The 23,216-nt window shown below is 32.8% G+C and overlaps 2 protein-coding genes across 11 annotated transcripts in view; both read right to left on the bottom strand.

The window, feature by feature from the left end:
• LOC100645564 (peripheral plasma membrane protein CASK) overlaps window positions 1-23,216 on the bottom strand; it is a 266,777-nt gene that overhangs the window by 112,938 nt on the left and 130,623 nt on the right. The gene's annotated exons all lie outside the window — the stretch shown is intronic.
• LOC125384617 lies at window positions 2,133-3,643 on the bottom strand. Its single transcript, XM_048408647.1, has 2 exons — window positions 3,579-3,643; window positions 2,133-3,444 (listed from the first exon to the last, which is right to left on the bottom strand). Exon 2 carries the CDS (start codon window positions 3,379-3,381, stop codon window positions 2,341-2,343), a length of 1,041 nt encoding a protein of 346 aa, XP_048264604.1. The 5' UTR covers window positions 3,382-3,444; window positions 3,579-3,643; the 3' UTR covers window positions 2,133-2,340.

Here is a 23,216-nt window from a genome sequence, read left to right as displayed (position 1 = left end):
ATGTTATAAATTCACAGTTAACTAATATTCCTAATAACAAACTTTTATTGAATATGAAACCTACATTATTACAATTTTCTTTCTTTTTCAATAACGATGTAAATTTTGTAAGTGCTTCCTTATCGTTGCAAACTCTTCAATTTCATTATTAAAAAACAACTCAGCTTGAAACGAATTTTACAAATACAGGGAAAAAGAATAACAAATCCCATTCCACATTGACAATCTAACAACTCAATTCATCTGAACTATGGCGCCATTAAAGGGAATTAAATCAACCTTTAAAAGCAACCAATCTCGAAAAAAAATACAGCGTTAACATCATCTGGGTATAACACGATCGGCTAATGGTATTAAAACAAACGTCAACAAATTTTAGTCGGAACTTTAATCTCATAGAAATAAAGAGGCGGCGAAAAATGGAGATACGTCGCGTCGTGTGAAAGTAAAAACGGTTTCTCGATACGGAAAATGCGCGTCAGCCACGTTACATGGCCAGGAAGTATTAAGTTTTTACGATCGGTTTACGTTGCACGCCAGCGAGGTTCTTTATGTTCGTGTGAAAGGTTCGCGTCGCGTTACGGATTCTTGTTCCTGCATCCTCGCAAAGTGTGCAAATAGAAATAAGAGAAGTATTCCGTGGAACGTACCCAAAGCACGAGACGCCTCGCATCGCCCGAGGAGATATTGTGATTGCTCACGATAAGGAAAAACTCGAGCCCTGAAAATAGAATAAATGCGGAACCGGGCTATTGAGCGTCCACAGAAAATTGAACTTTACGCTAGAAACGCCGACAGTAGCTCCGTAATTTGCACGTCTCGCTCACGAAATCCTGTGATCCGATTCATCGTTACAACGGATAAATCTATTTGTTCCCTATCGCATATCCTGAACGTGCTTGACGTACGGCCTGTGTCACGCGATTCGATGGACACGTATCTTCGAAATGATTCCAGATGGAGAAATATTTTACAGGTCAAGCTTAGATGGTGATATGTTTTACAATTCTGTATTGCTCTTTTATATTTATATTTTATATATCATAGCATACATATAAGGTTCAATAATTGGATAATTCAGGGATAGATTCTGAAGTCTGAAAATCGAGATTTTTTTATTATGAAGTGATTTGATAAAATACAAAAATGAACAACAATTAATATGCGTCTATAACAATCAATAACGATGATTATCTAAACGGGAAATTATAAGTCTTTGGTGCAATGTTTACCTGAAAATCGATTCTCAATTTTCAACGTCCTGAGCTACCGATCTTTCTTCTTCAGTCTTTAAATCTTAAATCTTCAGTCTTTAAAATCTTAAACAACTATTCTATAACCTCGTCTGTCTCTCTAATGTAACTCTCTGTCCGTCCGTCTGGGGAACACGTGCTTTTTCAAATGGTTGTCCGTACAACAAAGGAAGATCGCTCTGTCCGTCAAACACAGCCTGTCGTACTACCCGTAAAACAAAAAGAATCCCTATCCTACATGAATTCTAGGGAGTTTACACCTCCCCTCCTGGTGCTGACAATTACATCGTTAATTGTCTTCTCTATAAGGAATCAGCTTACTCGAGTGGAAGAAATTCCCTTCAGATCTCCGGTTACCGTTATCCACTTCATATATAGTTTGAAATCTTTCTTAGAATTTTGAAAGGTCCTTTCCTAATTTCTTCCAGCTTATTTCTATTCATTCTGTTTCCGTTGTGGGTGAAGACCATATCACCAATTTTAAATTCGCGTTCTCGTCTTTTTTTGTCGTATTTTTGTTTGTTGATTTCGAAATTTCTTGCTGAATTTTTGAATGCTTCTTCTCTGTCTCTTTTTAGATTTATCTTATTCTCCGTTATTCCCTTAGGGATGATTTCGATCATTTTTCCATACAGTAAGTGATTTGGGGCAAATCCTGTTACACTGTGTCTGGTATTATTGTACTCTTCTACGCTTTTTTTGCGATCTTTGTCCAGTTTCTCTTTTTTTTTTCCGAATTGATCTTGCATCTGATCCTGTTTACTAATGTTTGATTTACTCTCTCGTTTAGTCCATTGGAGGATGGACAGTCTGTCGAGGTGAAAATTAATTTAATGTTTTTCTCTCTCGCATACTCTTGAATTTCTTTGGATGTCATTGCTGGCTATCGGTCTGCAAGGACAATTTTTATGGAATCAGTTTCTCCTGTCGAGCTTATAAGTTTTATGATATCTTCCGCGCGTTGTGTTTTCGATGTGGACATAAAAACAGCCCTTGAAAAGTGATTTTTGAGTATGTGCATATACTTCTTCCGTCCCATCCGGTGTTCCTGCTATTTCATTTTCTGATGTGAATACCTCCAGTGAATTTATTTGTTTGGGTTTCTGTCTCTATTTCTACATAATTCCACTGGGTGGAATCGGCCCGGGAAGTTCAGTGCTTCACAGATTGTGCACGGTTTTTTTTTGAATGGTGGGTGTACCTTTTTAACCAGGTCTATCTTTCTTTCTTGTGTTTCTTTCCTTTTTCTCCAGTCTTCATATTGTCCCAAAATTCCCATTAGGTCATTTGTTGTCTGTATATTTTCCCTTTCAATTTTGTCCTGGACTTCAATAGGTAATCCAATGACAATCAGATGTATCCTCACATCTTCATGCATGTCCCTTTTTACTTCCAATATTAGTCGTTCTTTCTCTATTGCATATTCTATGAACGAACCTGAAAGGTATTTAAAGTTATAAGCATATCGTATTGCTGGCCAACTTTTATTCTTAAAGGTTTTGAGGAATGCTTCTTTCCAATCTTCCCAGTTATGTCCTCCAGCTTCCAGTAGATTTGTTTGGTACCATCTTTCTGCTGTTTTTCCTAAATACTTTCTTAAACCTTTGACTTTTTCCTCATCGCTTTTTATTTTGTATTTTTTGCATTTCTTTTCATACTCTGATATCCACTTTGTGGCTTTCTGAGTTCCTTCAAATTGTTCTATATTGAAGTTTATTTCCTCTATTTCCCTCTTATCTCCTCTTTGGAAGGTCTCTAGAAGTTTTTCCATGTCCAGGTTGGGTTTCTTGATTTCCGTCTTTGTTTTTCTTGTGGAGGTTATTTCTGCTTCCTCTAAGACAATGTCTCGGAATACGAAGTTTGAATCTGTATCGATATACAATGCTGCTGTCTCATCGTCTATTGTGAGTTCAATATTTCTATATTGGCCTACCTTGGTTAGGCTGTTTGCGGTCTTTTTCACTGTTGGTAAACTGAATAATTGTTGATGGTACTTTCTTTCTTGATATTCCGGGGGGAAAATATAGCACATTTCGTCTTCTGGTCTTCTGATAGATTCTATACTTTCTATCTTCTCCCCTTTCGCGTTCTCGGTCATGACGACGCTTAGGTTAACTTTCAGCGGCATGGCGTGGGGAAAATCGATTTATATGGTTCAATAATTGGATAATTCAGCGATCGATTCTGAAGTCTGAAATCCGAGATTTTTTATTATGAAGTGATTTGATAAAATACAAAAATGAACAACAATTAATATGCGTCTATAATAATCAATAACGATGATTATCTAAACGGGAAATTATAAGTCTTTGTTGCAATGTTTACCTGAAAATCGAGAATCGATTTTCAACGTCCTGAGCTACCGATCTTTCTTCTTCAGTCTTTAAATCTTAAATCTTCAGTCTTTAAAATCTTAAACAACTATTCTATAACCTCGTCTGTCTCTCTAATGTAACTCTCTGTCCGTCCGTCTGGGGAACACGTGCTTCTTCAAATGGTCGTCCGTACAACAAAGGAAGATCGCTCTGTCCGTCAAACACAGCCTGTCGTGCTATCCGTAAAACAAAAAAAATCCCTATTCTACATGAACTCTAGGGAGTTTACATACATATATATATATATTTGTATGATATATCTATGATATACAAACTGCGAATATTTGTATAAAAATTAATATTTCTATAGACGCTATTAAGGAAATGGAATCAAAATATACATTTAAAGCAAAATTAAAAACGAAAAAATTACTGCAAACATTAACCTAGCACTTGAGAAAGATTATGTAAATTTTTGGATGATTCGGGGCTGGTTTCTGATATACGAAACTGTACATCTTTCATTAGAAAGTGAACCAACAGGAAGCTCAAAAGATACGTTTTAAGAGATATTATTAAAAACGGTACATTAGGAAAGGTGAAAGGAAAATAAAGAATGCCGAGGAATGGATTATATGTGTGACATGTAAAAACCAATGTTACACAGCAAAAGAAATTCACGAAAAAGCAAAATTTCGTTTCCAATCCTTACGAATTTCTATATACGAATCATTTTTTTAAAGTGATGCATTCTTTAAAAATAACTAGGTTGTTATTTATAACCAAAAAGTGTATAGGTTGTTAGAGAATAAAAATGGAATGTTTGTTTACATTGTCAACGTGTTTCGCACTAAATATGCAACGCGTGAAAAGTTTGCGAGCCTCCAACTTTTATATTTTTAGAGATATTTATCGGTAACACTTTTAGTGAAACTCTGTGCACCTACGCTGCTGAAAGTGTTCTCAAAATTTTTTAACATGGTAACTTTTGCTCAGTTCTAAATATTTTATAGCTAACAGCGCGATTTATTAGAAACAAGCACAGCATTTATATTATTACAAATAATCCAATTACTTAACTTCTAATCAAAGATTTATTTCATAGAAACGATGATAAAATTAAATATTTATTACGGATGATTTAGAACAGATTAATTTCGGAATTCTTTACAAGCTTGCAGAAGACATAGCTCTACTTGAAATATCCAATCACTAACAGCCCTAGATAACGGTATCATTCATTGGAACGAAGTGTTGGATGAAAAGATCACTTGAGATACCGTGCCCTCTCCATAGAATACCTCGCTAATGAACTTATCAAGCTGGCATATCTCCATCTATGAAGCCTGTGCAACACCGTTAATTGCGATGAAATTTTCGATTAATGGTAACTTAAACCGTTAAACTAGAACGAAGAGGAATCTATCGAATGTATAATCGAGCGTACTTAGAATACTCAACCAACTATATATATTTCGAACTATATATATACGTCGAGTTCTGAACCTGTCAATGAAATTAGGTTAGATATTAGATGCTGTTACTGAAAGTAGGATAGTTCTTTTCTATAATAAATTATTAATTAATAATATTGATTAATTGCCAAGTTGTAAGTTATAGAAATGATACTTACGATCTTCCAATTTTATATCAACACAATTTTAGAATTTTATATGTTTATGAACTTGAAAAATTTAATTTTATTCATTCATTAGTGTTTCTTTATACTAAACACCAAATGACTACTTTGCAAGAATTATGAATTTTTGAATTGCGGTATATAAGGACAAGTCTCTAATGAGATATAGTTTCTTCCTTTCATAAGCAAACCAAATTGCGTTTATAAAGGATTAATAGTATGAAAAGTTCGAGTTCGTAAACAGAAACTTTTGAATTTGTAATTTTGAAAGTTCTCAGCACTTGAATCGAGATGTTCGAAAATGCAAAGGGCTGAGAAATTAGGTCGTCAAAATTTAAACAGCACACTGTAAAGATTCATGTAAAGTTATTTTGGAAGTCAAACTTCCTGTTACGATATTTCTGAAGAGAGTTGTTGGACGAAAAAGCAGACTTGAGAAGAAATCTGAGAATACCAATGAGGACCTTTCGTATATGCTGAATAGTGTACACGCCATGCATAAACACGTTGCGTGAACTCTGCAGATATGTAATGTAGAAATGATCCTTACCATAAATGTAGCCTCTAATTTCGTACCTTTCAGATTCAGTCAGGCATTCTTGTAAATTTACGATGTCTTGTTAATTATCAGTGGAAAGGGACGAACTTTTATTTTTGTCACTTTTAATTAATATACAAAGCTTACTATTCTAATTATTTAATAAAATTAAAAGAAATGGAATCACAAATTTAAATACTAATTAAATTCTGTGTCTTAAACGCAGCCAATTAATCAAATTTCAAGAAAGCGAATTTATCAGGCTTCACTTACTTTGGTTGTAGTCGCATTATAAATAAAACTTACAAAATATAAAAGTTGCAACTTACAAAAATACAAAGAAATACAGAATTTTTCTATGTTTTAATTTAGACTTTAGTATCTACAGCGTAATTGAAATAAGATGGACATTGCCATAGAATGTTTTTGAGTAAATTCACAAGTGACAACGAGAGAGATTAAAGTAGAAAGGGTTTTAATGAATCCTTGATGAAGCATCAAAAGAGGCAAGCGAGTAGGTCGTTAAAGCCTCGATGCAGGTTGCAGAGTATCTATCAACGAGGCAATTGGCTGCGCGGTAGAGGCTTTGTGCAAATGGAAAGCGGAATGACAACGATTACCCTGATGCCTTTGTCCTACTAAATTTTCCATAGTGACACTCTATAAACAACTCCTGACTCTCGTGACACAATCAAAACGCCTATAGCAAGTTATTCCACGCGAAAACATTTATTAAATGCCAATACAACAGTTACCTTTCCACTACATCCAAGTTTATCAACAATTCTATTAACTTTAACGAATTCCATGTCCTAATGAACATGCCATCTTCAATTTCAGTATTACAAATATTTGTTTTATTTACGAGAATAATAATTTCTTTTGATTAATCAAAATCAATCAAGTAAGGCAAGATGTATATCAAATATGTTTAACCTTTCCTGCAAGCAAATTTACAATTAGCGCGATTTCATTTCTGATCACATGACTGATTGAACGAATTATTATTAATAATAAAAATTACTATTGATAATTATAATAATAATCATTATTAAGTTATTACTATGCGAGTTTCACAAAAGTCAAATTGAGCAATTTTTGGCAATTTCTTAATTCCATTATGTAGGCAATACAATCAACGTTCAATTCTCAAGAAACAGTTGACTTATTGTATTTGCGTAAGTTGATTTACCATAAAAAAGGCCATAAATAATAACAAATACTAAGATACATTTATAAAAGTAATATTTGTGAGAGTGATTACTATGATATTTGAATATTTACATATTGATAGGCATGTTGCATTTATTTTATACGTTCATATATCGAATAAAAATCTCTCTAAAAAATAAGGATACGATTTACCATAATATGCATCTGTATGAATCCGCCAAATATTTAAATAAATTGAATATACAGGAAGTTCATTCAATACTGCATATTGCTTTTATCATCAATATATTATCAAGTCAATTTGAAACCCCTTAAAGTGATGTGATTCCTAAGTATACAGTGAACTATGAGGTTCAGTAACAAGTTAATTTAGTAGAACGGTCGTGGTACGTTGAGTAGATCTGTTTCGTCTGTAGAACATCGAATGATCTGTACCATTAGATAGCATATTACACCACGTATATCTTGTATAATCTTAGCTCATTATTTACGCAATCGCTCATAAATGTTCGAATGTTTTTCTTGATTTTTCATAAAAATATGCAAAAATAATATTAAAATGCAGAAATGAATGATAAATTAACTGTTGCTAAAGGCAATATTACTTATAATATTTATTCTCACTCTAATCTCAGAAGATGGTTAAACATAACATGTGAATAATTTAAATGTTAAATATAGAAACATTAAGTACCTATATTAATGTGAATTATTTTTTGTTAATTAAGAAAATATCATTCTTCCTATGAATCGATGTATTTTCACTGGAATTCATCTAAAATTAATATATAGATATATTGATATAGATCATATTTTATTTAATTGAGAAAATGTAAATTTTCCTATCAATCAATACATTTTCATATGAATATTTCGTGCAAAAGAAGTAAAAGCAGTAGTAAATTCGTATATCTATTCAAAAAATTCTTCTTAGTCCTTTTATTATTAATTCTATATAAGTTGTATTCCGTAAAGAGAAAGAAATATCTGAAAATATATATTTAAGTGTTGGTGAACATACAGTAGAATAACCCCGGGCGTGAAGGACGACTTTGGCTTTACAGTACATACGGTTCAAGCTAAATTATAACTTAAATATAGCAGGTCGTGCGGTTAGGTAGATTTACCAGTTTAGTTAAAGTATAAGTCAAATATAGTAAGACGGTTAGGTAGATTTACTAGTTGGTTAGGTGGTCGGTTATATACTATCTTCTAGTTCGTGTACTTTGATCTTTTAGGTACTAATATATTGGACATGTTGTATGTGATTAATTGCATCAGTTAATCTGATTAAGGCACATACACGATAAATTGTTTTAAATAATCTAATACATTATTATAGTATTAGTTTTCGTTGTATTCATGTAAAACATCTTAAATCATAGAGAACGTGCTGAATAATTTGATATTAATAAAACAACATATCTAATATACAACATTAATTAAATTATAAATTCAAAAAATTTAAAATTAATACATGAAATTAAATAATATGAATAATAATATAAATTGTAATATGATAAAATAAATAATTTATAATAAATAAGATCAATAAATAATAAATGAGTTAATTTATATCTAGCGAATGTATAATTATTAAACACACGATAATACTCATATTGCTGGAAAATAAAATTCCCAGAAATTGATGTAATACGTAAAGAAAGGTGCATTATGAATGATGATGCGAGCTAATGAGCGATCTCGTTAATCGTAGGGGATCTGTGATCATCATAAATTTGTAAAGTAGCTGCTATCAGTAGCAGTTTAGAATAAATTAACCGTTTCAGACAATGAGTGATTTATGTTTAGTTCGTGACTAGTATTCATTTCCTACCTCTTTCGTAGTTCATAAAATATAAACTAGTTGCCCATATGGAAAGACTGTGATTAAACTAGATAGAATTATACTTCACTCAAAATGTATACATGTATGTACATATTTATATACAGCTTTGAAAAAAATTGAAACTTGCAGTGTAATAATCCTATATATAAATTAATTTATGGATTGTAAAGATGAAAATTATAAACACATATCTTCGTAATTATTGAAATTAATTTGGGGATGTAATCCATATATTGCAATTTGATTCAGAGAATAAATTAAGGGATAGAGGATAGAGCTGGTAGGCTCATGCTTTTCGTTCTTAACAAGTTTTTTAATAAAATAATAACGCGTAAAAAGTAATATATAACATCAGCAAAAGAAAGATAGGAATGAATATAAAACATCAACAGATTCCTATAACTAAAAACAGTCCTAATCAAAAGCAGAATACTATAAAAAATTCACTCCTTACGAATGTTTAGTAAAACCATATATATGAGCCCCCAGAACCCATACTAATCAACTCTACACTTAAGTAGAAGGAGGGATAAGTAATTATGTTACATGTGATTTAATTTACGTTTACTTATATATCTTCCTGCATCGAATAAACTTATTGAAGTAAGTAATTTATTTGTAAAAAAAATTATATAGTGATCATGTATCCAGCTAATGAAATAAAGAAATTCATAAAAATCGAAGTGGATTAATTTAAAAATTATTTCGACGACATATTTACCTGATTGCACAGAGATAACTCGTAACATAAGTGAACACTCGAATTCCAGACTTACCTGAAACATAAAAAAGACGAAAGTTGGTTAGCCGCGTGACGAAATGTTCGTACGTTAAATCATGTGCAGGAAACGGAGGGCAAGAAGTTCGCAGTTAGCCTGGTGTTAATTCGATCTACTTAGAGGAAGTCGACCGAACGTGGCCACAGGAAAGATTTAATGCGATTTCAAGGGACACCCATGTGAATTTTCGCGGAAGTTCCTTTGCTTCTTTCGCGCGTGCACGTTCGAACCAGAAATTCCGCATTGCGGACTATCGGGGGTGAATTCACAGACCAGCTACATACCGGGTGTTCCCCCGCGTGCTCCATCCTCTTCCACTCCTTTAATCATTCATTTTTTAAACCTTGTCGACTCAACGGTCTTGCTTCTTTCTTTTTTTTTTTTTTTTGTACTATTGTGCTTGTACTAATCACTTCGCGATGATAGAACAAAATGATTTTATCACTTTATTGATAGGACACATTTCGTTAAATGCCGAATGATTTATAGATAAGAATTATTAAGTAACCTTCCATACATTTTTTCGGACATTATTGAATTACTAATAAGTGAATTTTTAACGAATAAGTGAATTAAAAAGTGAATTGTTTTTAGGAACCAATGGCTTTTGGAGCTTTAAGATTTATGTTGTACATTAAGATTTATGTTGCAATGTGATTGTTTCACTTGCGATACCGACTGGTGTTCTCTAAAGATATTAATGATTCTAGATTAATTACGTTAGGACAACAATTAACATACTCCATCGTTAAAGAGTTAAGGGGAACCTGTATTTTCTATTTGTTAAATAATCGTTTTTAATTCTTCAGAAATTGCAGAATATTTTTGACAGATTATCCTTAAAAATTGAAAGGCTTTATTATGGGAATATTCGAGCAATTTCGTTCATTTTGATTTATTCATTTGTTGTTTGGCACAATATTGTACATAATTTCGTCATTATCCAACAATAATGATCTTCAACATTTATGAATACATTCATTTGCAGTTCAGCAAATATAATTTGATGCAACTGTGGAATGTAATATTTCTTTTCAGCTTAATGTTCTTCATAACGTTAAAAAATTGGTTTAAAAATATAAAAAATAGTTTAGAAATAAAATTAGTCATGTGTGTGAAAACATCTTTGTACAGTATTGCAGTTGAAGCTGTTCTCAATACAAATTTCCTTCAATATAAATCAGAAAATATTTATTATTGAATATGATAGTTGGATTGGCATAATTACACTTTTATTTATTTGACATCTGAAATAAAAGTATGTAGTTTGAAGAGAATTTTTATATTCTATTATTAAAATATAAGTATATGTGTTTAAATAACATATGGTCTGAGGGAATAATTAAATAAGGAACGTTTCATGTAATTACACTCGCTAGGATTTAAATGAGAGAAAATAATGAATCTCGTGGGTTTGCGAAAAATCGATAAGACAGATGGTGTGGTCAGAAGGAATTATATTACGGAGCACACAAATGCTATGTATCGTTTTTTAAAATACCTGCTTTACAGTAGAAATATGCGATAAAAAAGTATTATTCTTCTAAAAATAAATGTGATAAATTATTATCTAATAAACTGACGAATTATTCATTTTTCGTGAAATTTAATTCTATCGATAGATATTCTACTTATCCAGAAGATAACCAGAACGTTATGAAGTTCCTAAAAATAATTACCACAATAAACACAAAACAAGAACAAATCTTGTCATACTTGTTGAAAATTCGAAAATCACTGACCAGAAATAAGAAATATTTACTATGACTTGAAAAACTAAAAAAATGGAAAATAGTGACGATGTTTGATAAAAATATTTTATATTCACCAAACAATTATTGACCAAAAAATAACGCGTCGAAAATTGAGGTTATACGATATTACATTTACATATGCATTTCGAAATTCATTTTGCGTCTGTGCATCTTGTTTTAGATTTATAATATGCAGATAATAACAGCCGTAGCATGTTTGTTAATACTTCGCTAATGCAATACACGTTGCGCCGTAAAATTAAGTTTCGATTCACATTTAACGGGTGCATTAAAAAATGCACAAGATAAATTATTCGCCGGAAAGTTCAGGTGTTCAAAAATTCATTCCAACTGACAATTCTACTGATTGTTACAGCATAATACAGTTGCTTAATTTAATGTAAATGTACGCCTGCAAAAATCACATGGGCATAGTTTTTAACGTACACCACATACGTACAGTACGCTAACGATAATAATTGAATATCTCAATACATATAAATTTGAATATAAATAAAAAAATAATAATTTGAAAACGAAAATGCAGCGTGCGCTTATAAAATCAAATTGCTTTTCAGTTATAAATTTTAAGATAATATACAACAGCTTTTCCAATCCATTGAAATTATATTGCGTGAAACGAGTAAATGGACGAAAATACAAAATAAATGAAATAAGTTACTCTTATTAGTGTTTTTACAGCGTATAAATGTCGATTGAAAATTTCGACATAACATACAGGATGTCCCAGTTTTTTCCCGACCAAACCTTGTCAATATATCTTATATATAGTAGTAATCAGAAAATCTGGAAATGTTCACCATTTTTGTCAATATGATAACTTCTGGCTGCTAAAGATAGTTCTAACTTTTTAACAATGCCTCCAATGACATATGTTTACATGACATTTTTTTGTTATCGTGGTAAAAAAATTGGGGCACCCTATAGAATATTGTACTCGATGTATACAATAAACGATGCTATCATGACAACATGATCTTATATTTTTATAATTGATGAGTACATTATTGTGTGTACAATAGATCAATTACGGGTATACTCAGCCTGATCAATGGTATGTCAAAGACCTAAATATCACGGCCAGAATGGATATAAATCGATCATTTTCAATCCAATCGTTCTTCTGTAGTAAATAAATTTCTTACATTTAAGTAAAATACGGAAGAACCTTTGTTAACATGTGTGTCTTCTCATTATAATATTATATCAAAGCTTTTCCTAAAATGTTAAATCTATTTTCTTGTCAAAACAAGAGTGAGATTGAGTTCTGAAAATCGAAGAACCGCAGTAGAGTTAAGTCAATTTCGAAGAAGCTCGCAAAAATCAATTCTCCGGTCAACAGATAGCAGCAGAAAATTCAATTTCAATTCGAAGTATACATCGACCGCGACCCACAAGAATAACAGAAAGCTAACTCAAAACGTGACTTGCTGGAACGTTTGCACAACCGTAAAGCAATGTACACAACGTGGATCAGCGGTAATCTCAACTAGAAGCAACGACGTTGAACGCAGAAATCGTTCATCTTCCGTATAAGCCGAGGTTCGATATATGTTGTCCGTGATAGTTGTAGTTGCTGGGCCTCGTCCGGAGTAATTGTCGCTAAGGGCTGTAGATGTCACTGCTGGGGTACTGCTGATTTTTCCTCCGTTTTTTAGTGCGTGGAGGAAAAATCGGACTCCAGTCGCCGGGATTCGAACCCGGGTTCCGAATGTTCGTAACCTAAGGTGCTTTTTTTTTGTTTGTTATTACCAGATTTTTTGTATTACATATTTGTATTTTCCATAATAAACGATGAATTCTGGTTGTAGGGTGGTTCAGGCAAAAGTACCGATACGCGACGGTACGACATAGCCATACAATATTACATTTTTTTTTCCACTTCTGTCCTGAAAGCTTGGTCACAAAAACAGGACATTTCGGTGACCTAAGGTGCTAACCACTGCGCTGCCGTCGTCCGACACTAGTTAGTGTCGAAAGGTGGTATTTGGCTTGTCGAGTGCCGCCACACATTACTTGTCGGTCGGAAACGTAAAATTACACGCTGTCATTGATGATTTCGAGGCTCCTCGTGAGTTCAAACGCGACCTATCGTCGTGTGTAAACAACGTTCGCGCAGCAGTCTGATGCACAAAAAGCTATAGAACAAATGACATTCTGGTCCGTGTATCAATAATTCTGACGCTGGTTCGCCGCGGAAAAGGATTACCGTGACCGGTTTTATCGAAGAAACCGAGAAGAAGGGAGAAAATGGAAAAGGTCACACGTAACAGGGGACACTAACGGCACAAAAGATAATCATAAATGATGCTCGGCTGCTACAGATACTCGGGGGACGTAAAAGAGTCATGCTTGTCCGGTACAACCGTCGCAAAGATGGCTACTTTTCACCTTTTCTTCCAAACTTCATCCCTGGTATTTGTCACGATCCCTTCGACCGTGTGTCAATTAGGAAAGAGACAGTGCTTTTGACTCGTGTCGATTTAATCTAAGAGCTCAGAACACAGTTCGAGGAGTGGAAAGATGATAAAGCTATTTACTGGGAATTTTGACAGAATAGCTCTTATCGAATATCAGGATGTCTACGGATTTAGAGACCATTCACTCGTATTATCTTCCATTGTTCGGAATGTTTGACGGTTCGAATTTGTTGGGATGTTTTGATGGGATGGATTGGAGAGGAATTTAACCTTGCTCGAGAATAATACCACCACATTATCTTTTATCTCTACAATTCTGATATTACCAGATTGATATGTATTTTTAATGGAATTTGTACTTATAATAAGAAACTTGTGGGATTAGGAAGATTGTACATACTTGAATGATAATTATTCACTACAGATGGAAGAGGTTTATACATGAAATTCATTTCTCAGCTATTACAATTTATGAGTCATTGGAATTATCAGCTTCTGAAGCGAGAAAGAATAAGTTTGATGATTAACTTCATAACGATTTTTCGTAATTTCATATCATGCTCTAAAGAAAAAAAAAGGTAAAGTACCTATTATAGGAGAGAAAATAATAGGATTTTTATCCTGTCAATATCTTAAAAGCAATTGGACGCATCATAATTAATTTTCAATTTACTTCATTCGTAAATTCCATTATTTTCACTTCCCTAACGATTTCAATTATACCGTCATAAACAATTCTATTGTAAAAACGTCAGACCAGGAAATATTCAGAAACAACTGGTTCTTTCATCACTCGACAGGAATCCTATCAGCTATGAAATAAATCAATATCCTACAATACCAAAAGGGAACCTAAATTCCGGCGTTCCTATAAATCTTCCAATATTTTTACTATTCCCCTCTGCACCTTCCAAGCTAGTTTTTCGTCCCAAACATTCTTCAGGAGCGACTGCTGAAAATTAAGGAGCAAATCGTGCTTCACCGCGTTCATCATCGGGTCTATCGACAAGTTCGAGAGCTTGGCTGGTCGTCTTTAATTCAATTTATCAAAGGATATTCCGGCGACCGAGTTATAGCGTAAATTCAGAAGTTCCTCACGCTATCAGACTATAATAGATCGCGAAAGTATTCGAATACTTACCGAAGAACCTTTTTATGAATATATTGCACGAAACATTTTATAATTCTGTCAGCACTGTAATGAGATACGATTATATTATTAAAATTGTACTAACATCTTACTAAATATATGTTTACAGTAAATATCCTATTCATATACGCCATCAGATTGGTTTCCAATTTGGTCAATACAGTCATGGCAGTGGTGCTAATAAAATTTCATAAAAAAATTTCCATGGCAAGTATTCGAGTAATTTAGTGAGCCGTTGTGTAATGTCGCCCCGTTTTCCGGTGAAAACAGCAGTGGCAAAATCGTCAGAAATTCAACATTGGATGTTTTATGCGCGATTTAGGATTTATTGCACCGTCGCCGAAAGTTGGGCGATTTACGGCAATTGTGGTTGAATCTAGGTTAGTTATCCTATGAACCCAATTAGATGGGTTAAATTAAATTAAGTAACCGACGTCTGAGCCGTTCCTCGATATAGGTTAGCGGGTTAAGTTGATTTGGCACAGGATACGTCAGTTAGATAGGTCCAACTGAGTTATGTGGGTTAGATGTGTTCTGGATGTGTGTGCTAATCTTGTTGCTAGATTGGCTACAGTTTAGGTTAAATATAATGATTAGGACTGGATTAGACGCGTTACAAAGGTACCGTGTAAATGAATGAAATAAGCTGGGAGTCAGATTCGATCGAATAAAATAAGTTAGGGAAATTCTGCGAGGGATACGCTGAGTTAAGTAAATTTGACGCGAATTACGTTCATTAAACTGAACTGTGTAGATTAAATATACCAAGCTTAACGAGATAATTCAATTAGAATCGAGTCGGTTAAGTTATTTAGCTGCAGCGTGACAAATTCATCAGCTTTTTTTCTGTTTTATTTTTGATTCTCATCATCTTTCATATCAATTATTCCAGTTGTTTGATTTGCTTTATCGTTCTTCCACATGTATCATATTTTTATAGATGGGGAAATAAATAAAACAGCAGTGGTACAGTATATAGTATAATAATATACGATGTACGATTCACGACCAGAAAGTTGGCTAGTAAAGAAATAATATAAGGGCATCCTCCTTTGAAACAATCTGAAAAGCTTATTTTGTGTCTCTACAATATTAAACTTATGAATAGAAGATTAATTAATTGTTAAAATTAATAGAAACTAAAGAAGAGAATGAATTGAACATCAGAAAAGAAATCATTGGTTACTAATGCTTTTTATAAGATGTTTTATAATAATATTGTTCCAGTTACTTTCGGAAGACAAAGAGATAGCTTCAACTTGACGTCGTATAGCTTTAAAGAAGATCCTAAATCTCTCTATCCATCAAAATGTTTAAAGTTACTTCTTTCGACCATCAAAACATTAACTTCAATTCCTATGATCAATCAAAATCACTTTTTTGTGTGACGCAAGGAAAACTAACTAAAATCGATATATTTTACTGCAAATTGGATGAACCGCGAAACGTTCAGATATCAAGTACCGCGTACAATTGACTCTAAAGCTCGTTAGCGTGTTAAGTATCACAAGCACTAGATTTCACGGCTACTGTAGTGGTCGCATTCAAATTCACTCCATTTTCGTAGTGGAGACTAGATAAACATTGTGGAACAACCTATAGTGGTTAATGCAGTATTCTTGTGATCACTGCATCCGCATGAAGGAGCAACTTCTACGTGGCGGTATGAATAGGAAACCCGGGACAGTCACACGAATGTAAAAATAGAGAAAAAAAGTGACGAGAAAAACATCTGAAACATCTGAAAAGCAACACCGAAACGATGGTAGGGAAAAATCTGTAAAAAAAGAAAAGACGGAAGAACAAGAAGGAAACGAAGTAAAGCTGATGAGATGTAGGAAGTACCGCGGAGAAGATAGAACGCGAACATTTGGTTTTTTACGATGTTCTGCTGTTCGGCTGGGTCGCATGTTATTTTGTTTGGGGGGAGATAACACTGTTTCCATACCCTCGAAGCCTTCGTCCTCCTTTTTACCACCCACCAAATTTATTTTACCCGCGTTTCTTCTCGCCGAATTACCAGTCACGCTCAGCTTTCTCTTCTCAACTCCCGTTATCCGATGTTGAAGATAAACGGTGAGCTTTTTCCATGACATTTTTGATTTTCAAGTTATTGAAACGATACACGCGGTAGTCTTGAATTATTAATACGTGTCTTGTTAGATGGAATGGTCAATTTAGGTACATATCGAAGTGTTACGTACGAAACTTTACATTGTTGATAGATAATTGATACTTTTTTCATTATCATTTAGTAGATTATATTTTTCCATTATTTCTATTATCAATATGAATAGTTCTATTTTTTTATGAAACTGGAAGACTCAATTTAAAAAAATATTATGGAAAAGTTTCAAAACTTCTTGCGTATGGAAACTATTAGTCATTTGTCATACTATATATGAATCATTTTTATAAGATTTTCGTAACTTACTGCTAAAATTATATTAATATTGGGAATTACAAAATTAAATCTCACGAAGTACTACGTTGCATGTATAAATATCAATATTTCAAGAATTATATAACGTAACTGTATCTGAAATACTTCACGCAGGGTAAGCAACTTTTATTAATATCCTATAAAGGTGCATTAAATTGAGTGGAGAACCCTTTTGTTGTAAATGGTTCATAAAAAATTAATTGAAAAGTTGGGTGAAATAAAATTCCAACATATTATTGGGGTGAACTGATATCATAAAACCAATCTGTCCTTAAATATTTATCTGTGTACCACATACAAACTCGTTTATCTTCATAGCATATTCTACGAGCAACAAATTTCCAACATCTATTTACAATGTGTAAACCATTTTTGAGTGTTTGAAAAAATCAACATATGAAGTTAAAAAGCCAGAAAGGACGTTTTTACAACATTTACTTAAAAAATTAATTTATTTCTACATCATAGAAAGAATTTTGTTGTATTATCTCTTCAAATAAAAGTAAAACAATTGTTCGAATATTAACAATCGAAACAGACTTTCTAATAACATACAGGTATCCAATGACAAAATATCAGTTGCATTAATAACGAATTTTTGTATAAAATTCAAGACAGCAGCAGAGTTATGAACATTACTATATGCATGTAAATTTCAAGAATTTTGTACTTTTATCCGATCGGCTTATAATCTCTTGACATTATTTTCCATTGATTAGAATAATTCCAAAGTATAAAAAGAATTCCTGCAAAGATATCTGCATCTAAAATCTGAATATTCTAATATGTATGTAGGAATACATAAATATGTGCATAGGAAATAACTGATTTGGACACATTTCTTTTTCTGAATGTGGTTTATGAAACCATATATATGTAACGTTGCTGATACCCATGTCGGAAAACGTATGTCTGACCATATACGAGCTGCTACTATTTAGAACATCTAATTTATTCTTTCCTTCTTTCCTGACATTTCTCTCAATCTTAAATGTACCAATAAATAATTATATTACTATATTATCATGTCTTACGATATGCATTAGGTAAAAAACCATTATACAATTGGAATTAATTATTTTCAATAGAAATACAGATGAAATATTGCTTATATGCATTTAAGAGATGTCTAGCTATATATGGTTTAATACTACTTAGATTACGTGGTTTATGTTTCTCCCATTCTTTTTCGCTTCCAAATGTATTATTAATTATATGTTGCTCAACGAATGACCTCTGTGGTATACTTTGATATATAATTTAAAAAGTATTATACACGAATATCCCATTTATAAATTTCGACTAGCTATTCGTAAACTATTATATTTCTCGATATGACAATTCTTAACATGAACTACATAACCTCATTATTGCTAAACGTTCCATTCCATGAATTTAGCTTAATAAGTAGCGCGCGTATTACTAAATCTTCAGCAACAATTTAACACCGACCCACGAAGAAGGAGTTTTGAGCTTCCCTAGAACCAGCCTCGATCTTGTAAAGTATCATTCAGAAGATGTACGAGGGAACGGGGAGGAAGAGGCTCGTATCCTCTTTTCGCTGTTTATCATGAGAACTATCACGGCTTCTCCCTTAAAACGTAACGCCGTTTCGGAAGACAGATAAACAGCCACTCGTGCTCTCGCTACGTATTAATTACGGTCGCAGCCGTGCAACACTCGGTGATCCAGCTGCAACCCTCGCTGGAACGGCTGCTGCTCCTCGGAAACCAGTATACATGTACGCGACAAGTTTTAATTGCAGAAAGCGGAATGGCAACCGGGGATACAGGCATAAAAAGAACGCGATGCAACCACTCTTCTCGCGGTCATGACTCTTACAAACTCCGCTCTAAATTCGTTCTCTGACATGCACCGCGAGATCAAGTACGACCTTCAGATGAGCGTCACTTATGGCTTTTATTACGAGAAACTTAATGAAGAAACTTTAATGAGATCCGATCGAATGGAATAAGAAGATCACAGGTTGGTGCAGGATATCTATAAATGCTTGTTACTATAGAGTGTGAAGTTATTGGATTGGTGGATTGTTGCAGAGATTTTGTCGTGTTAAAACTTCGATTTTAACTCTTTCATATGTCAATGGAATCCATACGATAACGCTGATAATATGAAAATTGCTTCTTATTGATTATACCAATGCAAGATGATAGAGAGAAGATTGATGTACAAATAAATTTACAAACACATTCATAAGTTTTCTTTTCTCTCGAACATTCTTAACTATATATTTTAAGCATATTTAAAAGTCTTCAATGATAATTGACAAAGAAGTTCAATATATATTAGGAAGTTGTCAAAAGCTTTGCTTATTATTCCTGTAATATTATGAATATATCGATATTCTCATTAGATAATAATGCGTTATATACTCTCAGATCTCTTATATCTCTAATTTATTTATTTTTTTTTTTCGTTACTATTAAGATGGCAAATATGAAATTAAAGAAATAGAATCAAAAAATAGAATTCCTCCATATGGAATTTTTCTCATATAGAATTCTTTCTCTTATTACATGTACAGAAAAAAACACAAATGAGAAACAATTCTACTTGGAATTTAATTGCCTCAACGAAAATGGAACACACGATGATTAAAATCTGCATACATTTTAAAAGTTTTAGTAGTTCATTAGATAGATGCAAGTATATATTTTACAGTTTCAATATCTCGAAAGCCGAGTCTGACTCGAAAAACCTGGTTTATACTTTCAATAGATGTATGGCCTGTATGTATTATCTGCCATGTTCGTTTCCACAGTCGGAACCCGAATACAGAAAACAGTATTTTGCAATTTCGATTCTTTGATTTAGACAGTAATCCTATACCTTATCGTACTATATATATGTCAATGCAGTAAAACCTGCTGGGCTGAATTTTGAGTAAAACTTCAACATAGTTAAAGTGGATGACTTTTAATTCGTGAATGAAAGAATGCAGAGAACGTATACTTAAAAAATGAGAGATTTTGTCAAAATAAGTCAAAATGACATACTAATTTTTTATCGTATATTGTTCCATTTCATTAGAATTTTCGATTATTGTACGATTATCTCTACTTAATAACCGTGTTCCACTTAGATAATTAAACAGTCTTCATTGAATTAATATGTAGCGAGTCAATGACAAAGGCCTCATTCCATCTCGAATGCAAAAATATGTATAGTAATAAAAGCAATTACACGAAGGGTCAGTTAGGCACATGTATGGTCGATCCAATTTCGATTATATTTTTATAGAAGCCGAAACTTCGTACGACAAAATTTTTCGTACCTGACTTGTACCACGAATTGTACACGAATAAATAAGAAAATGTAATTTTATACAGTGAAATTGTGTTCAATGTATAAATACAACATTTTAATCCCTTCGATGAGACAGAGTTGGACATATTATTGGGGACACGCAGTTATTGAGGACACGCGAGCCACAAATTTACAATTTATCGCAAATGTATCAAAGCCCATGTTCTCGAATTCACAATAACATAGTTTCATATGGGAAATTTCGAAACAGAGATATACGTACCGACCTAAATTACAAATTTGAGTATAATAATAAAAAAAAGAGACAAATAAAGATTGTTATATATTGTTTTTCCCACTTTAATTTCATATCGCTTATTCTATAGTTGTTACGGCAATTGAACAAAAAAATTGTTCTAATAAGATTATTCATTATTCATACAGCCATTAAGTTCGATAAATTTCGCACAATTCCGTTTATCGTCTAACTCTGGTGAAACAAAATATGAATGTTTATAGAGACATATAAATAACACTATGTGTGTGTATGTGTGAGAGAAAGAGAGAAATATTTATATTTTTAATGAAAATATCAATAACAGTAGAAAAACAGATAGAGGTACACACATAGAAATAGTAGTATTAATAATATTGATAGATCTATAGATGTTATTAATGCTTAATAGTGTACTATATTGAAGTGTAATTAACGATTATAACGTTATTGTTATCTATATACCTTTAGGAAAACGTACATCTGTCCATATACAATCAACTGCTGCTCGCACTACGTGATTTATTCTCCTTCTGCTCCCTTAACATACCTTTATTCCTTGATATTTCCATTTAGGAGAATGTCTGGTTATACAAGATCTACTACTACTTACACTATCTGATTTATTCTCTTCCTTCTCCGTCAACATACCTTTATTCCTTAATATAGCATTTTCGTTTAAGAGAATGTGCGTCTGACCGTATACGATACACTACTACTTATAGGTTCTGATTCATACCTCTCCTTCTTCCTTAATATGTTTTTATCGCAATGTAATAATGTTATTAGACTTGACACAGACAAATCAACTGTTTACGTGTGTTTCAATAATATTATATGTAATTAACATTGAATTATATAAAAAATACGCATTAATATGAATTTAAAAGCCAGAAAAATAATTGAGAGGAGACAAGTACTACATACACCAAAATTGTCAACTACTGTAACGAATTAGTACAAACTCTTAACATCGTATGACTGTTGTCAATTTCAATAACGATAGCTTGATGGAATATTTATAAAAAAAAATTTCCAAGCTTCCAAGGTCATACATTTTTAGAAATCACAATTCTCATTTGCCATGGATAGTACTAACGCAGTTACTCTGCATGCAGATGGAGTCTATTTTATACGATTTTATCTCCGTTCGTCGTCGTTAGAGAAAAAAAGACGCATCAAAAAGAGATCAGCAGATCTAATAAAACTTTCCTCTTTCTCTATCTTGGATTTAAAGCAAAAGACGACACTGGAGAGAGAAACGAGCATATTGTTATCGCAAGGACGACTAGGATAGCATCGTAATAAATACACTGAATTCACTTTCAACATTAGGTGTATTATAAAACAACCATGAAATAACGTAAAACGACCATTTGATGTACTTATGGAATGTTCATAGCGTTCGTGGTTTATGAGTTTACAGTTTGCACAAAGACATGTTTAATGTATTGAATTCCTAAATGCATTATTGAACAGTAAAGAAGTAGTTTTATATTTGAAATTGCGTCGTCAATTAAACGTAAATTATTCTGCTGCAATAACTAGATCAATGAACTTTCAATTTGGCTTTTAAATAATAAGGCATTGTAATTTTCTCGTATCCATAAATGAATTTACACGACTTCCTTTTCCCATTATATGCACTGTATACAGTTATATACACTTCAATTTCTCACAAATGCATAAACACATTCTACATTCTACTAATGTAAATATACAAACAAATACTTACAAATGGGTCATTTCGATTATTTTGATAGTTGTAATGTTAGACATACATACAGCTACTTATTAGCATTGCACAGCATTTCACTCCAGTATTCTTTTTCGAACAAGTTAATGCTGAACGTAAAACCTCTTTTATCGAGTAATGATTCGAAAAAGCAACAAAAAGGAACATAGATAATAAAACAACAATGGAAATGTTTGGCAGGGGCTAAAGAGAAAAACGAAACACGTTTGTGCCATGGAAATGATTTCAGAAATAGTTGCGGAAAACAAAGAAAATTTACATTTAAATCCCATTCGCATCTCACGTATCCGGTAGCCATTATCTCTTGCAATTTATTTTAATCGCGAGTGATTAACTCTGACACAAGCGAAACGCATCGCCAACGACTCGATTGCACTTCGCGCACAAAACGTTCGACGGATGCACGACGGTGTCGAGTATGTAGCCCTGATTCTTCAATTTAGTCGATGCACGGAGCACGAAAAATTTTTTACTGAGACTTTTTCCGTGCAAATTCTATTTAACTCGGACAAAAGAAATTAAAGAACTGAAAATTGCATAGAGTCTTTCAATGGAGATTAATTACGCGCAACTGACATTCACTGG

The sequence above is a fragment of the Bombus terrestris genome, chromosome 9 (genome assembly GCF_910591885.1).
Source record: "Bombus terrestris chromosome 9, iyBomTerr1.2, whole genome shotgun sequence".
NCBI classification, from domain to species: Eukaryota; Metazoa; Arthropoda; class Insecta; order Hymenoptera; family Apidae; genus Bombus; species Bombus terrestris.
Note: the sequence above shows the minus strand (reverse complement) of the source record. Positions and strands in the feature narration are given on the sequence as shown.

Excerpts from the sequence above, each read along its gene's own strand:
- LOC125384617 (XM_048408647.1), bottom strand. The coding sequence starts at position 3,381 with ATGCCGCTGAAAGTTAACCTAAGCGTCGTCATGACCGAGAACGCGAAA.